Genomic DNA, 20642 nt, shown 5'->3' with positions numbered 1-20642 from the left:
GGCAAAACCTCAGCAGGGTTCAAGGTCAGCCTGGGCTACAGTGCCAAGTCTCAAGTGCCATAGGGAGCTATACAGTGAGACCCTATAGTGAATTTGCTGCTAAAAGTTTAAAGGAGAGTAAAAGAGAAAGAGAAAGAGAGACTAGTAATGTCTAAGCCAGCTTTCCCCGGTTAGCTTTCTCCTGCTAGCCTTCCTGAGATGTGAGAGCTGGTGCTGAGCCCTGGAGATGCTTGAATCTCCAGCTTGAGCTCACGGGGTTCGTCTGGGCCACTGGGAGCTGCACAGCAGCGGACAAGCCCATTCACACCATGCACACTCAGCCTCCTGGCTTCTGCAAGGGCCTTCCTACCACATGCTCCACGGGCTGGTAAAGAAACAGAGTGAAGCATGCCAGCTTATGTGCTGTGTGCTTGACTTTAGACAAGTGACTTGGCTGCTCTGGGAATCCTTGAGGTCCCAGCTCACACTCCTCTCCCAGGCCACATTTCCTATAAGATTCTGGCCTGTTTGCTTCTCTCCTCTCCTTCCAACTGGCCTATTGCTGCCTCTCAGACCAAGTCCTATCTTAAGACTGTTTTGAACACACAATGGCTTCTTATTGCTCAAGTAAAGGGAACTCAAGGCCTTTTTGAGAACAAACAAACATTTAAAAACAAACCATCTGGGACCAGAGAGATGGGTCAGCATTTAAAAGTGTGGATTACTCTTACAGAGGACCTGAGTTTGGCTCCCAGTGTGGTAGCACACAACCTCAGGTAACTCCAGTTCCAGGAGTATCTGACACCCTCTTCTGGCCTCCATTGGTACTGCACTCACATGCACAGACCCATATACAGATATGTGTATGCATACATAATTAAAAATAAAATAATTTTTTTTTAAATTTTGAAATCTCAGCAGCCTAAGCCAGAAGCTCCATCAATGTGTTCTTCCCACCCATATGCATACCATGTGGTACCCACATGTCACATGGCTGGTATGCCCACTGATGTGCCAAGAAGTCCAGGATCAGGCAGAGGCCAGCAGAACTGGGTTCCAGCCATACACCCTTGGTAAATGGGCTCCTCCTTGTCAGGTGAGATAGAACACAGACCCCTACACACTCACATGTGAAGCATACAGACACATGAACACACAGAGAGAGGCAAATGCACAGATATACATTCAGAGAGATAGACACATGTACAGAGACACATACATATACAAAGACACACCCACACACTCTTAGATCACTGCATGTATAACTGGGAGCATGATCTTCACTTGCAGACTGTGCTGGTAGTGATGGCCCAGCTGTGCACTGCTGTGACAGAAGGGGACACCAGGGGCAGGAAAGACCAAGGGCGGGGTCACAGATCTCCCTGTATCTTCTCTCTCCCTCCCCTCTGAGACAGGGCTTCTCTATGTAGCCTGGCTGTCCTGGAACTCTCTCTGTAGACCAGGCTGGCCTCAAATTCAGAGATCCGCTGCTGCTGTCTCCTAAGTGCTGGGATTGAAGACACCACTACTGGTTTCCCTGTATCTTTTCTCACACTTAGCTTTACACCAAGTGAGGTGGAAAGTTTTGGAGAAAGCCTGAGTGTTTGCCAGGACTCAGCTGGCCTCTATGGCTACCCACCAGGATAAATACTCCTATGCAGAATAAAATGAATGGAAGCCAAGAGCTGAGCTGATGGAGGAACTTTTTTTTTTTTTTTCGAGACAGGGTTTCTCTGTGTAGTCTTGGCTGTCCTGGACTTGCTTTGTAGACCAGGCTGGCCTCAAACTCTCAGAGATCCACCTGCCTCTGCCTCCCAGAGTGGTGAGATTACAGACGTGCACCCCCATACCTGGCTAATCTCTTACTCTTAAGGGATGTTTTTATGAGGCAGGTTTTGTGTTGTCCAGGCTGACCACTAACTCAGGATCCGCCTGCTTCAGCCTCCCATGTGCTGGGATTTTTCTACCTTTGCGGATGAGGTCTGAACCTAGCTCATTTGAAGTGCATGTGCTAGGCACACTGTGACCAGAGGGCTCCCCCAGCTCGGCTGAGCATCAGGCATAGGTCCTGCTGGCCCCATAGCCACTGGCCACCTCCCCTAGCTCCCACTGCCTGAGAAACAGGGGCCAGTCAGTGTGCCTGCGAGGCTCCGCTGTTCAGAGTGTAGGCTGATGAGACGCCATTGCATCTGGAAAGCCAGACGTCACCATGAGTGTCCTTGTGAGCAGGGGCCACTGTGGGAGCTGAGCGCCTGGGAACACATGGTTTTAGCTGCCACTCCTCTGACAGAGTCTATCTTTCTGACCTACAAGCAACCTCAGGACATGGGCGCCACCATTAAATCTGAGATACAGTTCAGAAACTACAGCAGAGAGAAGGTGAGCAACCGGCCAAAGAACACAGAGTGGGCTAGGAGCAAGGCTCAGGCTTGAACCCAAGCATCGAGCTCTAGAGTCCACAGTTCAGCCCCCCTGAAAGGCAGTTGTGACATGAGGCAAAAAGTACTGGGACATGTGATGCCCGGCATTGTCCCACTGTGTCCTGCTCACATATGTATGGATACACACATGTATGAATGTACCTGGAGCCAAAACACAGCTGGAGGCACTTCTTTTGGAGGGGAGCGGGGGTGTCATTTTTCTGAGTGCCTTTCTTCCCCTAGACCCTGTTTTCAGCGTGAATACATCCCTATCTACAGCCCCGTCCTCAGTGGCCATGTCCTACTCTGGACCTGCCTGGAGCCTATAGATTTCAGGTCTGTGCTGATGGCAAGGACCAATCTCAAGACCAAAGTTCCCTGTGTTGCTGAGAATACTTCCCCATGGCCTGCGCCCCTAGACGCTGGCCCTGGGGTAAAGATCTGAGCTATGGTTCACATATGAGTGCCTCACAGATAAGAAAAATTATGTCCCCATGACATCAGGAGCTACCTATGTCACCAGGCCCTGAGTGATCAGGGCTCAGGATGACAGCGCCCAAGTTCCCTCTCAGCAGAGGGAAACTGAGGACGGCGTGAATAGTGCGGCCTCTGAGCCGTGAGGCCTGATGGTGACTGCGTGATCCTCCTCTGTTCTTTTCTGGAACTCCTACAACAGCAATGGAATAACACAGCCCGTTACTAACCAGACTTGGGGCTTCCTGACACCAAAAACCACTCTAAGCACTGTCCAAGTGTCAACTATCTCCAGCCCTTCCTGAGACACTTACAGATGAAGAAACTAAGAGGCAAAGAGGGAAAGCCGCTTGCCCACCACCCCTCAACCAGGGAGTGCTGGAGCATGTTTGTCTGTTTGTATTTATTTTTGTTTTGTGCACAGGAGGTTTTTGCCTCCATATACATACATACATACACATACACACACACACACACACACACACATATACATATGTATGTATACATGTATGTACACCATAAATGTTCAGTGCTCCAGGAAGACAAAAGGGGGCGCTGAGTCCTTAGGAACTGGAATCATGGGTGATGGCACGCGGCTCTGGATATGGCTACTGAGAACCAAACCAGGGTCCTCAGGCACCGAGCCATCTCTTCAAATCCTGGAGCTTGTTCATCACCATTAAAATGAATTCGCTTCAGATTTTTCATTGGGAAGCTGGGGAGATGGACCAGACCACAAAGCGCTTGCTATGCAAGCATGACGACCTGAGTTCAGATCCCCAGTGCCCAAGTAGCCAGGTGCAGCAGTGTGCACCTGACCCGGTTGGAAAAGAGGCAGAGATAGGAGGGTCCCTGGGGCTCCCTGGCCAGCCAGCGTAGCTGAATCAGCGAGAGACTGTCTCAGAAAACAGAGGGAGACATCAGTAACACTGACCTATGGCCTCTGCACACATTCAAACACATGTGTATACATACACACACACACACACACACACACACACGAATTACCTGTTGACAAACAAGCTTGAACGTGAGAAAGAACGTTAGCCATGCTGACCACAGCATGCTGCGCTATGGCACGAGACACGCCCACCTGCGTCTGCTTAGCTTCCCATGCCTGCTGGCAGGTGGAGGAGGCGCAGCCTCTGTGGGAAGCGATCCGGCACAACAGTCCCTTAAGAGGTGAAGCCCGTATCCATTCCTCCGTTGAGGGGCATCTGGGCTGTTTCCAGGTTCTGGCTATTACAAATAAAGCTGCTACAAACATGGCTGGGCAAATGTCCTTATTGTGTACTTGAGCCCCTTTTGGGTATATGCCTAGGAGTGGTATAGCTGGATCTTGAGGAAGCGCTATTCCTTGTTTTCTGAGAAAGCACCAGATTGATTTCCACAGTGGTTGTACCAGTTTACATTCCCACCAGCAGTGGAGGAGTGTTCCCCTTTCTCCACAACCTCTCCAGCATGTGTTGTCACTTGAGGTTTTGATCTTGGCCATTCTGATGGGTGTAAGGTGAAATCTCAGGGTCGTTTTGATTTGCATTTCCCTGATGGCTAATGACACTGAGCATTTCTTTAAGTGTTTCTCTGCCATTTGATATTCCTCTATCGAGAATTCTCTGTTTAGCACTGTTCCCCATTTTTTAATTGGATTACTTGATTTGTAATAGCCAGAAGAAGAAGAAAACAGGAAACAAGTTAGGAGCCTCCCACAGAGGGCCTCTGTAAGGCCCTGCCCTGCAGACTATCAAAGCAGATGTTGAGACTTAAGGCCAAACTTTGGGCAGAATGCAGGGAATCTTATGAAAGAAGTGGGAAATAATAGTTAGATCTGGAGAGGACAGGAGGTCCACAAGGAGAGCAACAGAACAAAAAAATTTGAGCACAGGGGTCTTTCCTGAGACTCACACTCCAACCAAGTACCATGCATGGAGATAACCTAGAACCCCTGCACAGATGTAGCCCATGGCAGTTCAGTGTCCAAGTGGGTTCCACAGTAATGGGAACAGGGACTGCTTCTGACATGAACTGATTGGCCTGATCTTTGATCACCTCCCCCTGAGGGGGGAGCAGCCTTAGCAGGCCACAGAGGAAGACAATGCAGCCACTCCTAATGTGATCTGATAGACTAAGATCAGAAGAAGAAAAGAAACCCTCCCCTACCAGTGGCGAGGGGAGGGGAGGGTGTGGAGAAGGGTGAGGAAGAGAGGGATTGGGAGGGGAGGAGTGAGGGAACTAGAGGGGGGATACAAAGTAAATAAAGTGTAATTAACAAAAAGAAAAAAAAAAAAAGAGGTGAAGCCCGGAGTGGTGCCAGACCCCAGCAACCCCACCCCTCGCCAAATACCTGACAAGCCAAGCCAAGTGCAATGGCACACACCTGTAATCCCAGCACGCTAGAGTCTGAAGCAGGAGGATCACTGTAAGCTCAAGGCTAATCAACACAGTGAAATTCTGTGGAAGAGAAAGGTGTGGTATGTGTATTGGGGGGATATCTATATAAAAACTTGTGTCTGAATTCTCATGGGGCTGGAGAGATGGCCCGGGGGCTAAGAGTACTCGATGCTCATGCAGAGGACCTGGGTTCAGTTCCCAGCACCACCTGGCAGCTCACAACCATCTATGACTACAGTTCCAGAGGATTCAACACCCTCTTCTCGCATCCAGGAGCACATACATGCACACACTCAGACAAAAATAAACAAACAAACAAACAAATAAATAGATAAATCATTTAAAACACATGAACAAAAAGAATGTGAATATCCACCCCCAAATGATCAGATAAATAAAATGTAGTCAATGTAAATGGAGTATTATTCGGTAGGGAAAAGGAAGGAAAGTCTGAAAACATCATAGTATCCATTCCCATCTGTTTAAACTATCCAGAACAGGAAAATCCCAGGGAGAGACCCCACATTGTGTTTCCAGGGCCTCAGGGAGGAGAGCCTTTCAGGGGTGGTGAAAATGACCTAAATTAAACAGTGCTGATAGTTGCACAATTCATCAGTGTCCAGAAATCACTGAAGTCCACAGTTTTAGAGGAGCTTTTCTATTGCAGCTCAGAAAAGCCTCAGTGAAGATAAATTTCTCAGACCACCAAGGTACACCCCCAAACCCAATAACTTTTTAAAATAATGAAACTCACACAGAAGAAACTGGCCGGGGCTCTGACTGGCCTCTAGGCTGCTCTAGAGGTGTAAGGGGTGAAGGTTGGGGTGCAGGGTGGTAGCCCTGCCCAGGGGAGGCCCACCCTCTGAGTCCTGGGCTGGGCAGTGGGTAGCAGGGTGGGGGCAGATTCATCCATCACCCACTTCCATGACCTCAGCTTGGGATGAATGGGAGGACCCAGGCGCAGAGGTAGATGGGGATTAAGATACTTAATAAGCAGGGAAATCCCCACACATTTCAAATAGAGGATACTTTGTATACAAAGCAAAGGCTAAAGTTACAGGACACTGAGCATCCTCAAACTACAGCTCAGTAAGGACAAGGAGGCCCACATTTTCACAGTCTTGGTCCCGAATGGCTAAATACATTTAAGAGAAAAGGGAAGCCCAGCGGTGGTGGCACACGTCTTTAACCCCAGCACTCGGGAGGCAGAGGCAGGCGCATCTGGTGTACAGAGTCGAGGCTATGCAGAGAGATCCTGCCTTGAAAATGAGAGAGGGGAGAGGGAGAAACGATGTGACTATATTATTTTTTTTTAATATTTAAGTCTAGAGCCTGTGAGATGATGGTTCCACAGGTAAAGGTACTTGCAGCCAAGCCTGAGGACCTGAGTTCAATCCCCAGAACTCAGCTGGTGGAAGGAGAAAGGAGAGAACCAACTCCTGAAAACTGTCCCCCTGACCTCCATATGAAGTCTGCAGGACACACACACATAATACATACATAGATACATATATACGTACTTGTGTACATTTATGAATACATCTATCTGGGCATGGTGGTTGGTACAGGCATGCAGGCAAGCACTCAGGAGATGGGGACAGGACGACCAGAAGTTCAAGCTTCCAGTATATACCGAGCTTGAGTCCAGCTAGTCTGAGCTACTCTGGACCTTGTCTCAAAAAAACAAAACAAAACCAAACAAATATAGGGTCTGGGGCTCAGTGCACAAGCAGGAGGCCTTGAGTTTGATTCCCAGAACCCTCAGAAAGGCCAGACATGGCAGGTCACAGGAAGGCAGAGACAGGAGGATCCATGGGCTCACTGGCCAGACACCCTACGTAAGCGATGAGCTCCGTGTTCAGTGGTGGACCTTGTCTGCCCCTCGTACCCCATGTAGCAGCATACACCTTTAATCCCAGCACTCAGAAGGCCAATTGTGAATTCAAGGCTGGCCTAGGCTAGTCAGGGATACATAGTAAGATGGAGTTTCAAAAGGAAAAAAAAGGGGGTGGGGGTTGAGTGAGAGCGATCAGAGGTTTAGAGCACTGGTTGTCCTGTAGAGGACCCAGGTTCAGTTCCCAGCCCCCACATGCTGGTTCCTAACCACCTGTAACTCCAGTTCTAGGGGGATCTGATGCCTCTCTGGCCTTTTGGGACACCAAGCATATGGGCACAGACATACATGAAGGGAAAACACTCATGCACATAAAATAAATAAATGTAAAAAAATCACTTTTTAAAGGAAAAATTAGCAAAATTAGAGTGTTAATTAAGGAAGACACCTAACAGCTCCCTCCACGAAAGACATGGCTACCCTCCCTTCCAAGGGGTCATGCAGCCAAGGTTGACCTTGAATTCCTGATCCTCCTGCCTCTGGCCCTGCAGTGCTTGAGTGACAGGTGTATGTCATCGTGCCTGAGGATCAAAGCCAGGGCTTTGTGCAGGACAAGTGAGCATTCTCCCAACTGAGCCACATCCCCAGGTCTAAGAGAGATCATTTTAACCTCTCCAACTCCACAGAGGAGGTTGGATGTGGACAGCTGGCCCCAAGTGGAGGGGTTGGAAAAGGCCTGGTGTGCTCACAAGTGTTTCTTCCTGGCTCATAAAGATCTCGATGTGAGTTTGGAAAGATGCGCCATGTCCAAAAAGTACTGGTCAGAAACTTCAGAGAGGCACAGTTTCTATAATTTAAACTTCCCAAGAGATTAATAAAACTAACAAGCCTACAGCTGGGGTGATAAGAAAGTAGAAGGAGGCAGTAGTCACCAAGAATGGAATGAGAGCGGAGCCATCACTACAGAACCTATAGATGCCATATTTGCATGAGGGGAGGATGGGTGACCTACACCAAACAAACAAACAAACAAACAAACAAACAAAAAACCCATACCATCATACAGACACAGTGGACACATCCAGAAAACAAAAATGACCAAAGCTGACCCAAGAAGACACACAGAAGGGAGGACCCTCCCTTCTGCATGAAGACCACTGGCAACTTCCCCATAGGTGATGCAGGAATTGGTGCCTGGCTGCAGAGAATTCTTCAGTGTGAGCCTGGGTAAGCAGGCTTTTGAAGTCGTGCCTTGAAGAATTTCTATTTGCTGTGTCTTTTAAAGGCACACTTCATGCCATTTTTATTGGTTTTTTTTCCCCCACCCTCCCATTTTTTCTGAGACTTTGATCTTGCTAATTGCGGTTTTGCCAACGGCAACGCTTTTCAGGAACGCCATTCCCAGGCTGCCAAGAGATCAGAAGAGGCGACAGAGGATGGGCGGCTGGCAACTCCACGTCAGCTGGAGTTGCCACTACTACGTGGTTGGCCAAACAGGCTGAGACGCACAGGCCAAGAACTGTGCCTGGCCTGTCACCATGCCTGGCAAATGGTGACCGGTCACCAGCAAATGTGAAAACACTGTGTGTGGCCACCTGCCAAGGTCAGCCAGCAGAAGGGAGAGGGCATCAGCAGGCAGGAGCTGGTAGGGTTTGCAGAAACTCCCAGAGCAGGAAAGCAGGCAAAGGAGAAGAGAGAGCTGCTGTTGAAATGTGACAGGAAGGTGGGGACAGCCAAAACCTCAAGGAAGAAGGAGTCAGCTCCTGGAGTATGTGTGAAACAGGGAATCAGTGACATCTACTAACCAAAAAACCCAGAACGCACCTATGTGCCACACCTCACACTGGGTTATGAGAGCTAGAAACGTGCATGGGAGCTCCCACCTGTAATCCCAGTACTGGAGATATGGAGGCAGGAGGATTTCCATGAGTTCCAAATCCAGCCTGGGCCACTGGGGGAAACTGTCTTAAATAAGAAAAATGAAAATGCAAGAAACATGTGAGGATGGGCATAAGCTAAGAACAGGTCTCTATAAATTCTTGATTCCGTTTTTGTTTGTTTGTTTTGTTTTGTTTTGAAACAGGGTTTCCCTGTATAGCCCTGGCTGTCCTGAACTCGCTTTCTAGACCAGGCTGGCCTCAAACTCACAGCAATCCACCTGCCTCTGCCTTCCTAAGTGCTGAGATTATAGGAATGTACTACTGAGCCTAGCTCTTGATTCCTTTTTTTAAAGAGTTATTTTATTATTTACATGTGTGTCTTTGTGCGTGTATGCTTATGTGTAGACAGACACCTAAAGAGGCCAGAAGAGGGCATCAGACCCCTTGGAACTAGAGTTATAGGTGATTATGAGCTGCCTGTGGGGATGCTGGGATCCGAACTTCCATTCTCCCATTCTTTAGTTCTCGGAAAGAACGGCAAATGCTCTTGAGCCACTAAGTGTAAGCCCTAATTCCTGATTCTTTTTACCCCTCTTCCTGTTCTTTTTATGTGGGAAGGCTAGCAGTCAAGCCCAGCTGTGATCCGAACTCCTAATTCTTGACCTCAAAGTATCCTGCTTTCTGTGTGCCCTGCTAGCTCCTCTGGATGCTGGCAGGGTTCAGAGCCTGTGCTTCTGGGTGACAGCTTCCAACTACAGTGGGGTCTGAGGACGGGAGGGGCAGTGTGCTGGCTAGTTTTACACCAATTTGACACAAGCTGGGGTCATAAGTAAGGAGGGAGCCTCCGTTAAGAAATTGCCTCTAGAAGATCAAGCTGTAGGCAAGCCTGTAAGGCATTTTTTTTTTTTTTATAATTAGTGATTGATGGGGGAGGGCCCAGCCCACTGTGGGTGGAGCCATCTCTGGGCTGGTGGTCCTGCTTCCTCTTCATCAGCTCCTGCCTCCAGGTTCCTGCCCTGGTTGAGTTCTTGCTTTGGCTTCCTTCAATACCGGACTACAGTGGAGAAGTGTAAGCCAAATAAGTCCTTTCCGCCCCAAATTGCTTTTGGTCATGATGTTTTATCACAGCAATAGTACCCTAAGAAAGAGAGCGGAGGAGGCTAACAGAGCCATGGACTACTGCCCAAAGTCCTACACAGATAGACAGACGGACAGACAGACAGCATATATATATTGGTATACTGACCACTACCCAACATCAGGAGGTTTCCGGGGGGCCATTTGTCATACAGAGGCCATGCACCCAAGTGTTCCTTCATCCCTTAGATGGGCACTGAAGCCCAGAGATGGGACAAGGGAGGTTCTGCTCCCTGGTACCCTGGCTGCAGCCAAATACCTCCTGCTCCTTGAGAACAGGGTCACAGATCTCCTTTCCCTGCCTCAACATGGTTACATCTTCTGTCCTGGCCATTCCTGCCTTTGCCAGTAATGTTACCTGCTCTAAGTCCCAGCCCTGGGAGGAGGGTCCAGTGACTGTCCTGTGCTGGAGTGAGAAGCCAGATGCTTAAAAACACAGAAGGGGATGGGGTATCAGCCCATGGCTGTATATAGCAACCGGCACCATGCCTCCTGCAGCCTCAGTTTCCCCTCTGGATCACCAATGACAAGTGCTTCCATCACCCCTTCTGGCAATCCTGGTACAGATGGGTGATGATGAAGTCAGGTGACAGGGAGCGGAGAAGGTTTTTAAGAGGAAAGTGTGAGAGACGAATGGGACCCCTCTCCTCTAGGATTCTGGGTCCAGCCTGCAGCCACCTCCATCAGAGGATGGGAGCCACTACCCCTGCTCCTACCGTCCCTCAGCCAAGCCCGGCCATGTGCTGCCTGCCTGGGGCTGCTGACGCTGCGTTCAACTGACCCTGTTAAGGGCTTGGTGCAGGGCAGCCTGAATCACGAGGGATCAGTCATGCCCCTTGGGGCTCAGAGCCCCAGGTACCTGCAGACTGCAGAGCCAGCCTGGCAGCTGGGCTAGTCCCTGCCACCCAGCAGAGCTGCAGGTGACAGAGGCAGTTGCTCTCAAAGGTGTAGCCTGGCAGAGTCTGCATAAACCTCAGAGTGGCCTGGTCCTGATGGCACTTGGCCTTGTCAGTCACAAGGTCATTTTTAAAGGGGACAGTGGAAAGAAAGGGACCAACTTCCTCATAAACTTGTCCAAAAAAGTCTCCCCCAGGACGCTGGCACTGTCCTGTCCGCTTCCCACACACACTAGGGTTCATTGCTCTGAACGCCTCTGTGGCATCATTAAAGACAGCCCGCCCTGCCCAGCGTGCCTCAAGTCCCCACTGGGCGCCACAGCTTCCAGCTCTGACAAACATGAGGCTGACACTTGCTGCTGCCACCTAGCTGTGCTGAGCCATGCCGGGGCAGGCCTCCCAGCGCCAACCCTCTATCCACCTCCCCAGTGACAGCAAGTGGCCAGTGTGGCCCAGACAGTTCTCCCGGATACTAGAAAACACTCCCCCAAGAGTCCACTAACAAGAGCCCCTTCTGTCCCCAGCATTTGTGACCAGGAAAAGGCTGAGCTAAGAATGAGGAATGGCGGAGCAGAGCCCCCCCCCTCCCCACAGGGTCTGCCTGCCCTGGGTCATGAGGCTGAAGCCAAGGCAAGGCCCACGTGAGGGCACCCAAGGCAATCTCCAAAGCCCCAGAAGAACATCAGTGTACTTTCAGCTCCCACAGGAATGAGGACAGTTGATTCTGTCTCTTCCAGGGGAGCCCAGATGGCCAGGATTACAAAATCAGACTGCTGGGCCCTGACGGCTGGGTGCCTGCTGGCCATACCCAGGGCTTAGACTAGCACAGAAGCAGGTCCCATCCTGACACCTTGGGCCTGAAGCCACACGCGTCTGTACAGACGTGCTCTGACGGGTCTGGGCCCCGCTGTTCACAGAACCCCTGGATGTCGCATAATCAGATAAGGGGGAAGATAGCATAGAACAGTGACACAGAATCTCTCGGAAGGGACCTGCGGCACAGGGACACAGTGGAGGAGCCTTAACCAATCACAAGTGATCCACAAGACATCCTGGGGGTGCCAAGACAGAAGCTGCCCTGGGCTGCCTTTGGGCCCCCGCGGCCTCTCCGGGCTTGATGCTAGGATGAAGGCCAAGACCCCCGAGTCCTATGCCCAGGCCCTGTCATGTCGGAGGTTGGAAGAGTACAGCCCCTCTCCCCCTCCCCAGTGGGCAGGAAGCAAGTGCGCCCGAGGGGCTGGCAGGTCGGGAAAGCTCACTGTATGGGTCAGCGTGCTGATCACCAACCACACAGGGTCAGTGTGCTGACTCTCCCGCTGCTGCTTCAGTCTAGAGCCGTTGTTTCTCAGCCCTCCTGTTGCTGCGACCCTTTAATACAGTTCATGTCCTGGTGACCCATACATTTATTTCACTGCTCCTTCATAACCATAATTTTGCTACTTTTATGAATCATAACATAAATATCTGCTATGCAGGATAGCCGATATTCGACCCTTGTGAAAGGGTTGTTGAACCCCCAAAGAGGTCATAACCCACAGATTGAGCACCACAGGTCTAGAAGCTGGGAGTCAATGGCTGCCTGTAGATGCTTCTAAATCCGGACTGGGAGGGTGGAAGGCTGGCCCCAGCTGCTGCCTATCCTCTGTAAGCGCCACCTGTCCCCAGGGCACAGGACAGGCTCCCTGATGACCCTATCCCGGTCCTGCCTACCTTGTTAGTCCCTTGGTCCTGAACTGTCTTAGGTTCCTTAGCCTGGGCCTCCAACCTAAGTGACAAGGTCCCCATCCGCCATCCATAGCATCCCAGAGTAACCAAAGGAGGACGGGCATCAGGGCAGGGGGCGGTGAGAAGAGCCACCACATTAGCAGACGGCAAGAGGAGCCCAGGGGACAGCAGGGAGGATGGCAGGGAAGGTAAGGCGCCATGCTCCAGCTGCGCTGCTCCCAGCCCACATGTCTCCTAGAGCATGACCTATAGCAGAGCGCCTGTGAGCCATGTTCAGAGAAGCAGCAGGGCTTCTGTAAGCGGCACTACTAGAGAACTGATTCCAGGATGTGAAACCTTCTGAACACTGATCGCCACACATGCCTGTTTCACAGAGCGGGGGATTCTGGGGCCCAGGTGGACAGGTGTCCTGCCTGCGGGCACTGCGAGCGCTGGGGTTAGAGCCCAGGGTTCCCAGCACTTGTGTCTCGGAGGGTGGAATCTGTGTGAAGCTGGGGACTGGGGAGCTGAGAAGAGACCATCAGCCTGGTCTCCCGCACTGCGCTGCCACACGTGATTTATCAGCTTGTGCCACAGAGAAGCCGGCGGGCGGCAACCTGCACATACGCTGTGGCCCCTGATCCTTCCAGTACTAGTTATTCTGACCTGATTATGTCATCCTCCGAGGGACAGGATCTCATGGTGTCCTGGGGCGTGGCACTGTACAGTGGATCGTGTGCGTTTGTGTGTGTGTGCACCCAACTCGCACACATACATGAGTGCAGGATAATTCTTTTATTCAGTTTTTATGTTTCTAGGTGTTTTACCTGCACGTATGTCCCAGATGCATAGTGCCTGAGACAGGAGAGGGCATCAGATTCCCTAGAACTGGAGTCACAGAGTGTTGTGAGCTGCCACATGGATACTGGGTATTGAACCTGGGTCCTCTGGAAGAACAGCCAGTGCTCCTAATGACTGAGCCATCTCTCCAGCCCCTGTATGGTGAATTTAAACCAATTTATTAATTATTTATTATGCATACGGTTGGGCATGGGAGGGCTCCTGAATGCTGTCACACGTGTGGGAGCCCAGAGGACAACTTTGTGGATGGAGTTCTCTCCCATTTTTACATGCGTTCAGGTTCTGGGGTTCTGGGACTTGAACTCAGGTCCTACAGCTTACGCCCCACTGAGCTCTGTACAGTGCATTTCAGGCCCCATCCTTCAGAGGGCAGGATCCCACTCGCAACCCCACAGCACAGTGCCGACCTACCACAAGCCAGGGCCTTCACACAGGGCTGCCCTGTGTGAACATCACTCCTGCTACTGTGACAGACAGGAGGACTAAGTAACAGTCACGTGGCAGAGCAGAGGCTCCTTCCAGACCACGCCACGTGTGTCCTGCACAGGGGACACAGGAAACAAAGCAAGGGCCAAAGTCTTGTCCTTCTCCACCGTCCAACCGAGGGATGGAGGGATCCGAGCTCAGGATGTGGGCTCCTCCCCAGCCATTAAAACACAACCCAGTTACCACTGCCCAGGACTCCCTGCAGCACGAACCTGGCCAGGGCAAGGTCCCAGGGGAGCTGAGCAGACACGAGGCCTGTAGCCTTGCAAGCTCGGCTGGCCTTCAGCCCTGCCCTCTTCCCCACCCTGCTTCCAGGGAAGGCTCAGTTTTTAAGACCTTTTGCCTTCACTTCCTCTTTCCCAGTAGGCTCCAATCTCCTCCAGGTTTAGCACAAGGCATCTGGAAAATTTATTCTTCTGAGCAGAAGGCTCCCACACCGGCAAGAAAACATAGACATCCCCTGGAGGGGAGGGGAGGGAGTCTGGGGTTCAGAGAGGCCCACAGCCCAGCTGCCCAGCTGCTGCCAGGAAGAACGTGCCAGCACTGTCTGGCACCTTCCAGAAAGATCCTAAGCCGGTACCCTGAGGGCCTGAGGCAAATGGTGATGGCCAGAGCCTCCCTGCGGAGCGGGAAACTGGTGATGGCAGCGTGCCAAGAAGCAGGGGACAGATGTGCAGCCGCCCTGATAGAGAGCTCCGCAGGCCTGCGTTGTGCCTGGATGAGAGGCGCAGTGATAAGCACAGGCTTGGGGGCTCGCCCAGGTGGCTCTCAGCAACAGGCTGGGTAGGTACCACACCACAGGCTCCATTAGTTCCTGTCGCCATGGTGCCTGACGGGGACAGGGCGGCCTCGGGGGTGGCGCCTTCCCACAGAGGGAAGCAGAAGATGGGAGCCAGGCAACAACCTGGCCATGCGAGGGGGGAGAGGAAGAGGATACTCCTTCATTAACCAGGGAGGAAAAAGGGGAGAATGTCGGACACAGCAGGGTCTCCTCCCACAGGGGTTTCCCAGGCCTCTGCCCCTGAGAAGTGTAAGTGGCTGGGTGAGCTAGGAGGGCACACACACAAATGAAGAGCCATCCGCCCTCCACGAATGGCCACCTTCACAGCTGGAGGGGACAATGGGCAGGACAGGGTAGAAAGTGGCACAGGTTCCAGAGCAGAAGCTTAGGCCCAATGCTCACCCTGCAGGAACCAGCTGACTGACCATGGCAAGTTACTTAACCTCTCTGGGTTCCTTTCTCACCTAAGACAAAATGGTGGGGTTAGACCTTCCACAGGAGCATTTAAAAGATCCAGTAACCATGGATACAGGAAGCAAAAAGCAGCAGCAGCAGCCTGGGATTCAGCTCCTCATGAGACTGTCCCCAGACTCACCTCATAACCTGGCCGCCCTACCATCTGCTCTGACAGGAGAGGCTGGGGACGGAGGCAGCCATTCACAGCAGCAGACAGCAGCAAGGCATGCTAGGGTGGGGGAGCCACGTACCCACGCAAACATCTCAAAGCAGTGACATCACTCAGCTGTGGAAAGCAAGGCTCAGAGAGGTCAAGGGTCAGACTCAAGGTCACCCAGCCTGCTTCTTGTAGAATGATTCAGCCCAGGTCTAGCTTATGGCAAATCCGGGGTCTTTCCACAGTTCCCGTGAGGTGGGCATAGGGATACAGGTCCAGAGAGAGCAAGCTGCAGCCCTCCCTGGCCCAACCTAATCACTGCCCAATCTGTGCATCAACCAGGGTGTCATGACCTGCAGGACACCAAGCTCTAGAAGACCAAAAGACAGAACGGAGGGTCCCCTGCCAGCACCCCAACTGAAGGATGCCATGTACCGCCCCCTTTCTCTCCTCCCCTCTGTCTTCTTGGGCACATCCTTTTTCAGATGTTTTCAAGTTGACTCACTCGAGGGAGCACCTACCAGGGTTCCAAAATTCCAGGAGGTTTTGGAACGTGCCATGTCCCTACCAAGTGTCTCTCCTTGGCCCTTGCAAGGCTCGTCTGCTTCCCAGCTGAGTTCTCAGACAACACACAGGAAGAAAGGGAGGCTAATTCAAAGCTCAGGGACCTGGGGGCAGGGGCCTCGTGGAGCCAGCCTGGGGGCCTGGCCCTCCGCACTGTACCCAGTCTGGCTGATGGCCTCTCAGCTCTCCGCGCTGCGGGAAACAGCCTTTTGGACCTCTTGTGCCTGTCCCTCCCCAGGGACACTGCAGGCTCTGCCTGCCACCGGATCCCAGCATCTGGAACAGTGCCTGGCTCAGAGCAGTCTCTCTATAAATATTTGTGGGATAGATGGGAAGAACAGGAGCACAGAGGAAGGGCAGAGGGCAGAGGGCTCCGTTCCGGCATCCTTGGACCCTGGGAGCTGAATGACCCCTCCCTCTCGCCATCACCATAGAGGAGTCTGAGACGTGCCTGCCACCCCCACTGCAGCACAAGCCTGGCCGGGCCTCATCACTCCTGAGGGCTGCAGGCATATCCCTGTCCCTTTCGTACCTCCATTCCAGCTACCCTTCAGCATAGAGACCAAGTTCCTCCTCCCCCAAAAGGCTACTGGACCTGGTACTTTCAGCCCCCTCATCCCCAGCGGGGTCCTCCCATCCCCAGGGCTCCAGGATTCTTCCTGTCTCTGCACTTTTTGTCACTTTACTAGGTTCCAATGAGACTCAGGCAAACTGCTGGAGCTGAGCCAAGGGGGTAGGGGAAGTCCTGAGCCCCTGGCTGGAACCCTCGGGCACCTGCTGGCTGCGAGAGAGTCAAAAGTCATTGGGACTTATGTGAGTCTCAGGGTGGGAGCAAGAAGGTCCATGGGACAAGGTAAGGGCCAAGGACAGGGCAGAGGTTGGTTGAATGTTCAGCTAAGCCCCCCCAGGGGGGCACAGGGGAGCCCACATAGACTGCTCTCACTCCCCACTCCTGCTGGCCCCGGACCCAAGCCTCTTTTGATTACGTGAGTTCCTGCACTGAGGTCAAACTGGCAGAAGGCAGGCGCCCTGCAGAGAAAACTCCATGCCCCCGGGGAGCATCAACCACCCACACAGTGCCATAGCAAACGTCCAGCCAGCCCCCTGCCTGTGGCTGTCACCTTACACACTCAAAGCTGCCCTGTGTCCTCTGCCCCAACAGAGGGGCAATGGGAGCTGCTTCAACACAGTGCTCTTGGCCTGGGGATGGGGACATTCAAATGTCCCCTGTTTTGTTTAATTATCAGAATGTCCCTACAAACCACGTGGCCCGTATTCCTACTTCTCGGCCAAGAGGACTGAGCCCAGCCAGGATAAGAACTTGTTGGCAGACAGCTCTGCCGAGAAGACAGCGGCAGGCCGGGAACAGGCCTGTCCTGCCCCAGAGCCAAGCTCTTCTCGCACTCCAGGCCTTGTGGAGCTGTCCCTTCCAAGACCTAGCAACAGCCGCAGCATCGGCTGTCACACACCTGTAGCTAGTGAAAGGCTTGGTGTCCTATGCCGGAAGCAGGTGATCCCTCACTTGGTGAAAAGTGTGTGTGTGGGGGGGGGGGGTGTCATCAAAGCCTTAAAGGCACCTCCAGTCCAAAGCCAACTGGGAAGGAGGGATAAAGGCAGTGTATGTGTAGTGGGATTGTGAGCTGGGAATAGGGCAGCCAAGGCTGCTTCCTAGGTCAACGTTCAGGCCCAGACATCACACGCGCGCGCGCACACACACACACACACACGTACAACAGGACCCGGACAGTTTACACACTCAGAACCCCTCCTGAGCTGGTCCTACCTAGCCACCCTTGTGTCTCTCTGCAGGACCCTGGCCAGTCACTGCCACCCAGGCCTCTGCCCAGGACAGGACGAATGGTCTGTTTAGTACGAGTTAGGATTCCAGCCCAAGGGCAGGAAAGTGAGCGCAATTCAGACGCCTGCCTGTCGCCCCTTCCCCAGGGCCACCTGGCCAACTCCTGCCCTGGTTCTTACAAAGCCAGGTCCAATGTCTCAGGGCTGGGACTGCCTCCTACCAGGCAGACAGCTGCATCCTGAGAACAGGCCCCAGGCCTCGGCCCAGCTCATGCAGCTGACTCGCAAAGAAGAGACTATCAACTGCAAAGGTTGTCTAGGCCACCGTCCCGAGTCCCATGTGCCCATGTCCAATGCCTACGCGTCTGGAATCTGCTGCCACCTGCTCCGTAAAGCCATCAGGAAGACTCCAAAGAAAGGCGCTGGGTTGGGAACCTTGGGAAGAAGGAGGCAGCCAGGGAGCCAGCGAGAGGAACTGGCCACTGGGACCTCCGGGTGACCTGCGTGGCTACACTAATTACCAATGTTATCGGGCTGCCGACAGCCTTGCCCTGAACTTCCTCCGTTTGATAGATTCACAGCAAACGCCCAGCTTCAGCCCCAGGCCTGCCGATTCCAGCAGCAGCAGCAGCAGCAGCTTCCACTCCTGCCCCCGATCCTCTAACCTCCTGCCCCACTGCCTCCAAGGTCAGCCAAGCTAGCAAACCAAAGAGAACGCCTCCTGCTGGGCCGTGCCACGCTGAACCAATGATTCCCCCGAGGAACAGAAAACCCCTCTCCTCTGACAACACAGATGCTCCGGGAGAGGAAAGCTACTGCTTACCTTTGTCACTCCTGCCGCTGGGGAGCTCCAGCCCATGGGTCCCTGGCTGGCCAGCCCTTGGCCCGCACAGACCAGGGTCCCGCACTCCACGCAGGCGCCGATGATCAGCTGCCGGCCGTCATCCACCAACAGGCTGTGGCTGGCTCTCAGGGTATACAGGAACAAGGGCAGCCTTGCCACCCTCACCGACTTCAGCCCCAGACACCGCTTCTTCTCTTGCTGGCAGAAGAAGCACACGAACGTGTCCACCTGGTACTGCCTAGACCAGGCGCTGACAGCCTGGTGACCGGCTCTGGCTTCGTGCTGCAGCCACTGACCCAGCAGGTCATGATAGCAGAGCACACAGGTGGCCACCAGGCCGGTGGAGTCTGCGGGCCTGGCCCGCGGGGCGGGCGGGTAGACCGTGAGAAAAGGAAAGAAGGGCTCCTTCTCGCCCAGGTGGCTGCCAGGGTTCAGGCTGAGCTGGAACTCCTTACCCGGCCCCAGCTCGGCCCCGCAGATGTAGCAGACGGCGGGCAGGCCTCCCTGCGCGGAAGCGGGCAGTTCGCTCAGGGTAGGGTCGGAGGCGGAAAAGGCTTGGTGGTACCTGCCCAGGAACCCTTGCACGGAGCTGATGAGTTCGCGGTTGTGGGATGCCCGGTACAGGGCCCAGACGTCCTCCAAGACACTGAAGCACTTGGGGCAGCTGCGAACCTCGCAGCGCTTGTTGGGAGGCCGGGCGTTGGGGGGGCACGGCAGGAGGCTGAGGAAGGGGAAGTGCATGGTGGCTCCCGAGTTGCCGTTGACGATGCGGGAGGGCACGGCCCGGGCGTCCCGCGTGCAGTCCTCCCCGCAGAGGTAGCAGGCCTCCCGCAGCAGCCCCGCGGCGGCGGCGGCGGGCCCCTCCTCCCTAGGGAGTCTCCGGGCCTTGGAGGCCATGCCGGGGGCGTGGCTGCTCAGGGGCACCACGTAGAGCCGCTGCAGGACCGGCACGTTGGCCAGCTCGAAGCTCTGCCATTGGTGCGTGAGGGACGAGAAGCAGCAGGGGCACACGAGGGTGCTGCCCGCCTCGGTGATGGGCTGCGCGCCGGGCGGGGGGCTGTGCAGCCACAGGAAGGGGAAGAAGGGCGCCTGCGACGGCGCCTCCTGCTTCTGCACGTGGATCTGCTGCTGCGACGCCGGCGACAGCGCCGAGCCACACACGTAGCAGCAGCGGGCCTGGCCGTCGGCGGCGGACGTCCGGGGAGGCCGCTCCGGGCCCTCGTCCCCGACGTTCCCGGCCACGTCGCCGCCCTCGGGGGTGCCGCCGCGCTCTGGGGGGCCCGTGGGCCGGCTGGAGGCGACGGCGTCCGCGCCGTCGGGCGCAGGGGGGCCGGCCCAGGGCTCCCCGACGCCCCTCAGCACGCTGGCCCGCGGCTCGGGAGCCCAGGGCGTCCCGGGCCCCGGGCGCCGTCGCCGGGCTCCGGGCCGGGTGGCATCGCGCGCATCGTCGGGCTCGGGCTCCGGCTCGGGCTCGGGCTCCGGCTCGGGCAGCGCGTCGGCGTCCGACAGCTCCGACAGCTCCGAGTCGCGCGCGTCCTCGGCGTTCCAGTCCCGGGCCCCGCGCCGGCCGGCCGCGCTCGCGTCGCACTGGTGCGGCCGCTTGAGCCAGTACACGCGCTTGTCCACGGGCGTGCGCGCGCGCTCGAAGGCGGCCCACTGCTCGGCCAGGAAGCAGCGGCACACGGCGCACACCAGCACGCAGCCATCGGCCGCGCTCAGCCCGCGCGCGCCGGGCGCCGGCTCCTGCTGCTGCAGGAACGGGAAGAAGGGCTGCGCGGGGCCCGCCGGCCTCACCGGCAGCTTCAGCTCCTTGCCGCGCGCGATGCCGCCGCCGCAGATGAAGCACGACAGAGCCGCCGCGCCCGCCGCTGCCATGAGCCTCTGCTTGCGGGAGAGCGGCGCCGCCCGGCCGCTCATGGCCCGGCCGCCGCGCCCGCCTCCGCGCGCCCCGCGGCTGCCGCTGCTCCGGACGCGCGCCCCG

General features: G+C 54.6%; 1 protein-coding gene across 2 annotated transcripts in view; it reads right to left on the bottom strand.

The window, feature by feature from the left end:
• Positions 1–19770, bottom strand: part of Gse1 (Gse1 coiled-coil protein) — a 333224-nt gene extending 313454 nt beyond the window's left edge. For both annotated transcript variants that reach the window (XM_055620866.1, XM_055620867.1), the window contains exon 1: positions 18641–19770. In XM_055620866.1, coding sequence (XP_055476841.1) covers positions 18641–19558 — 918 coding nt within the window. In that variant the 5' untranslated portion in view covers positions 19559–19770. The remainder of the gene's footprint in view (positions 1–18640) is intronic.
• Positions 19771–20642: the final 872 nt, after the last annotated feature.

This window comes from Psammomys obesus, unplaced genomic scaffold, assembly GCF_907164565.1.
Source record: "Psammomys obesus unplaced genomic scaffold, mPsaObe1.curated_primary_1811, whole genome shotgun sequence".
NCBI classification, from domain to species: Eukaryota; Metazoa; Chordata; class Mammalia; order Rodentia; family Muridae; genus Psammomys; species Psammomys obesus.
The sequence above is the reverse complement of the archived record's forward strand: the minus strand, read 5'-3'. Positions and strand labels throughout refer to the sequence as shown.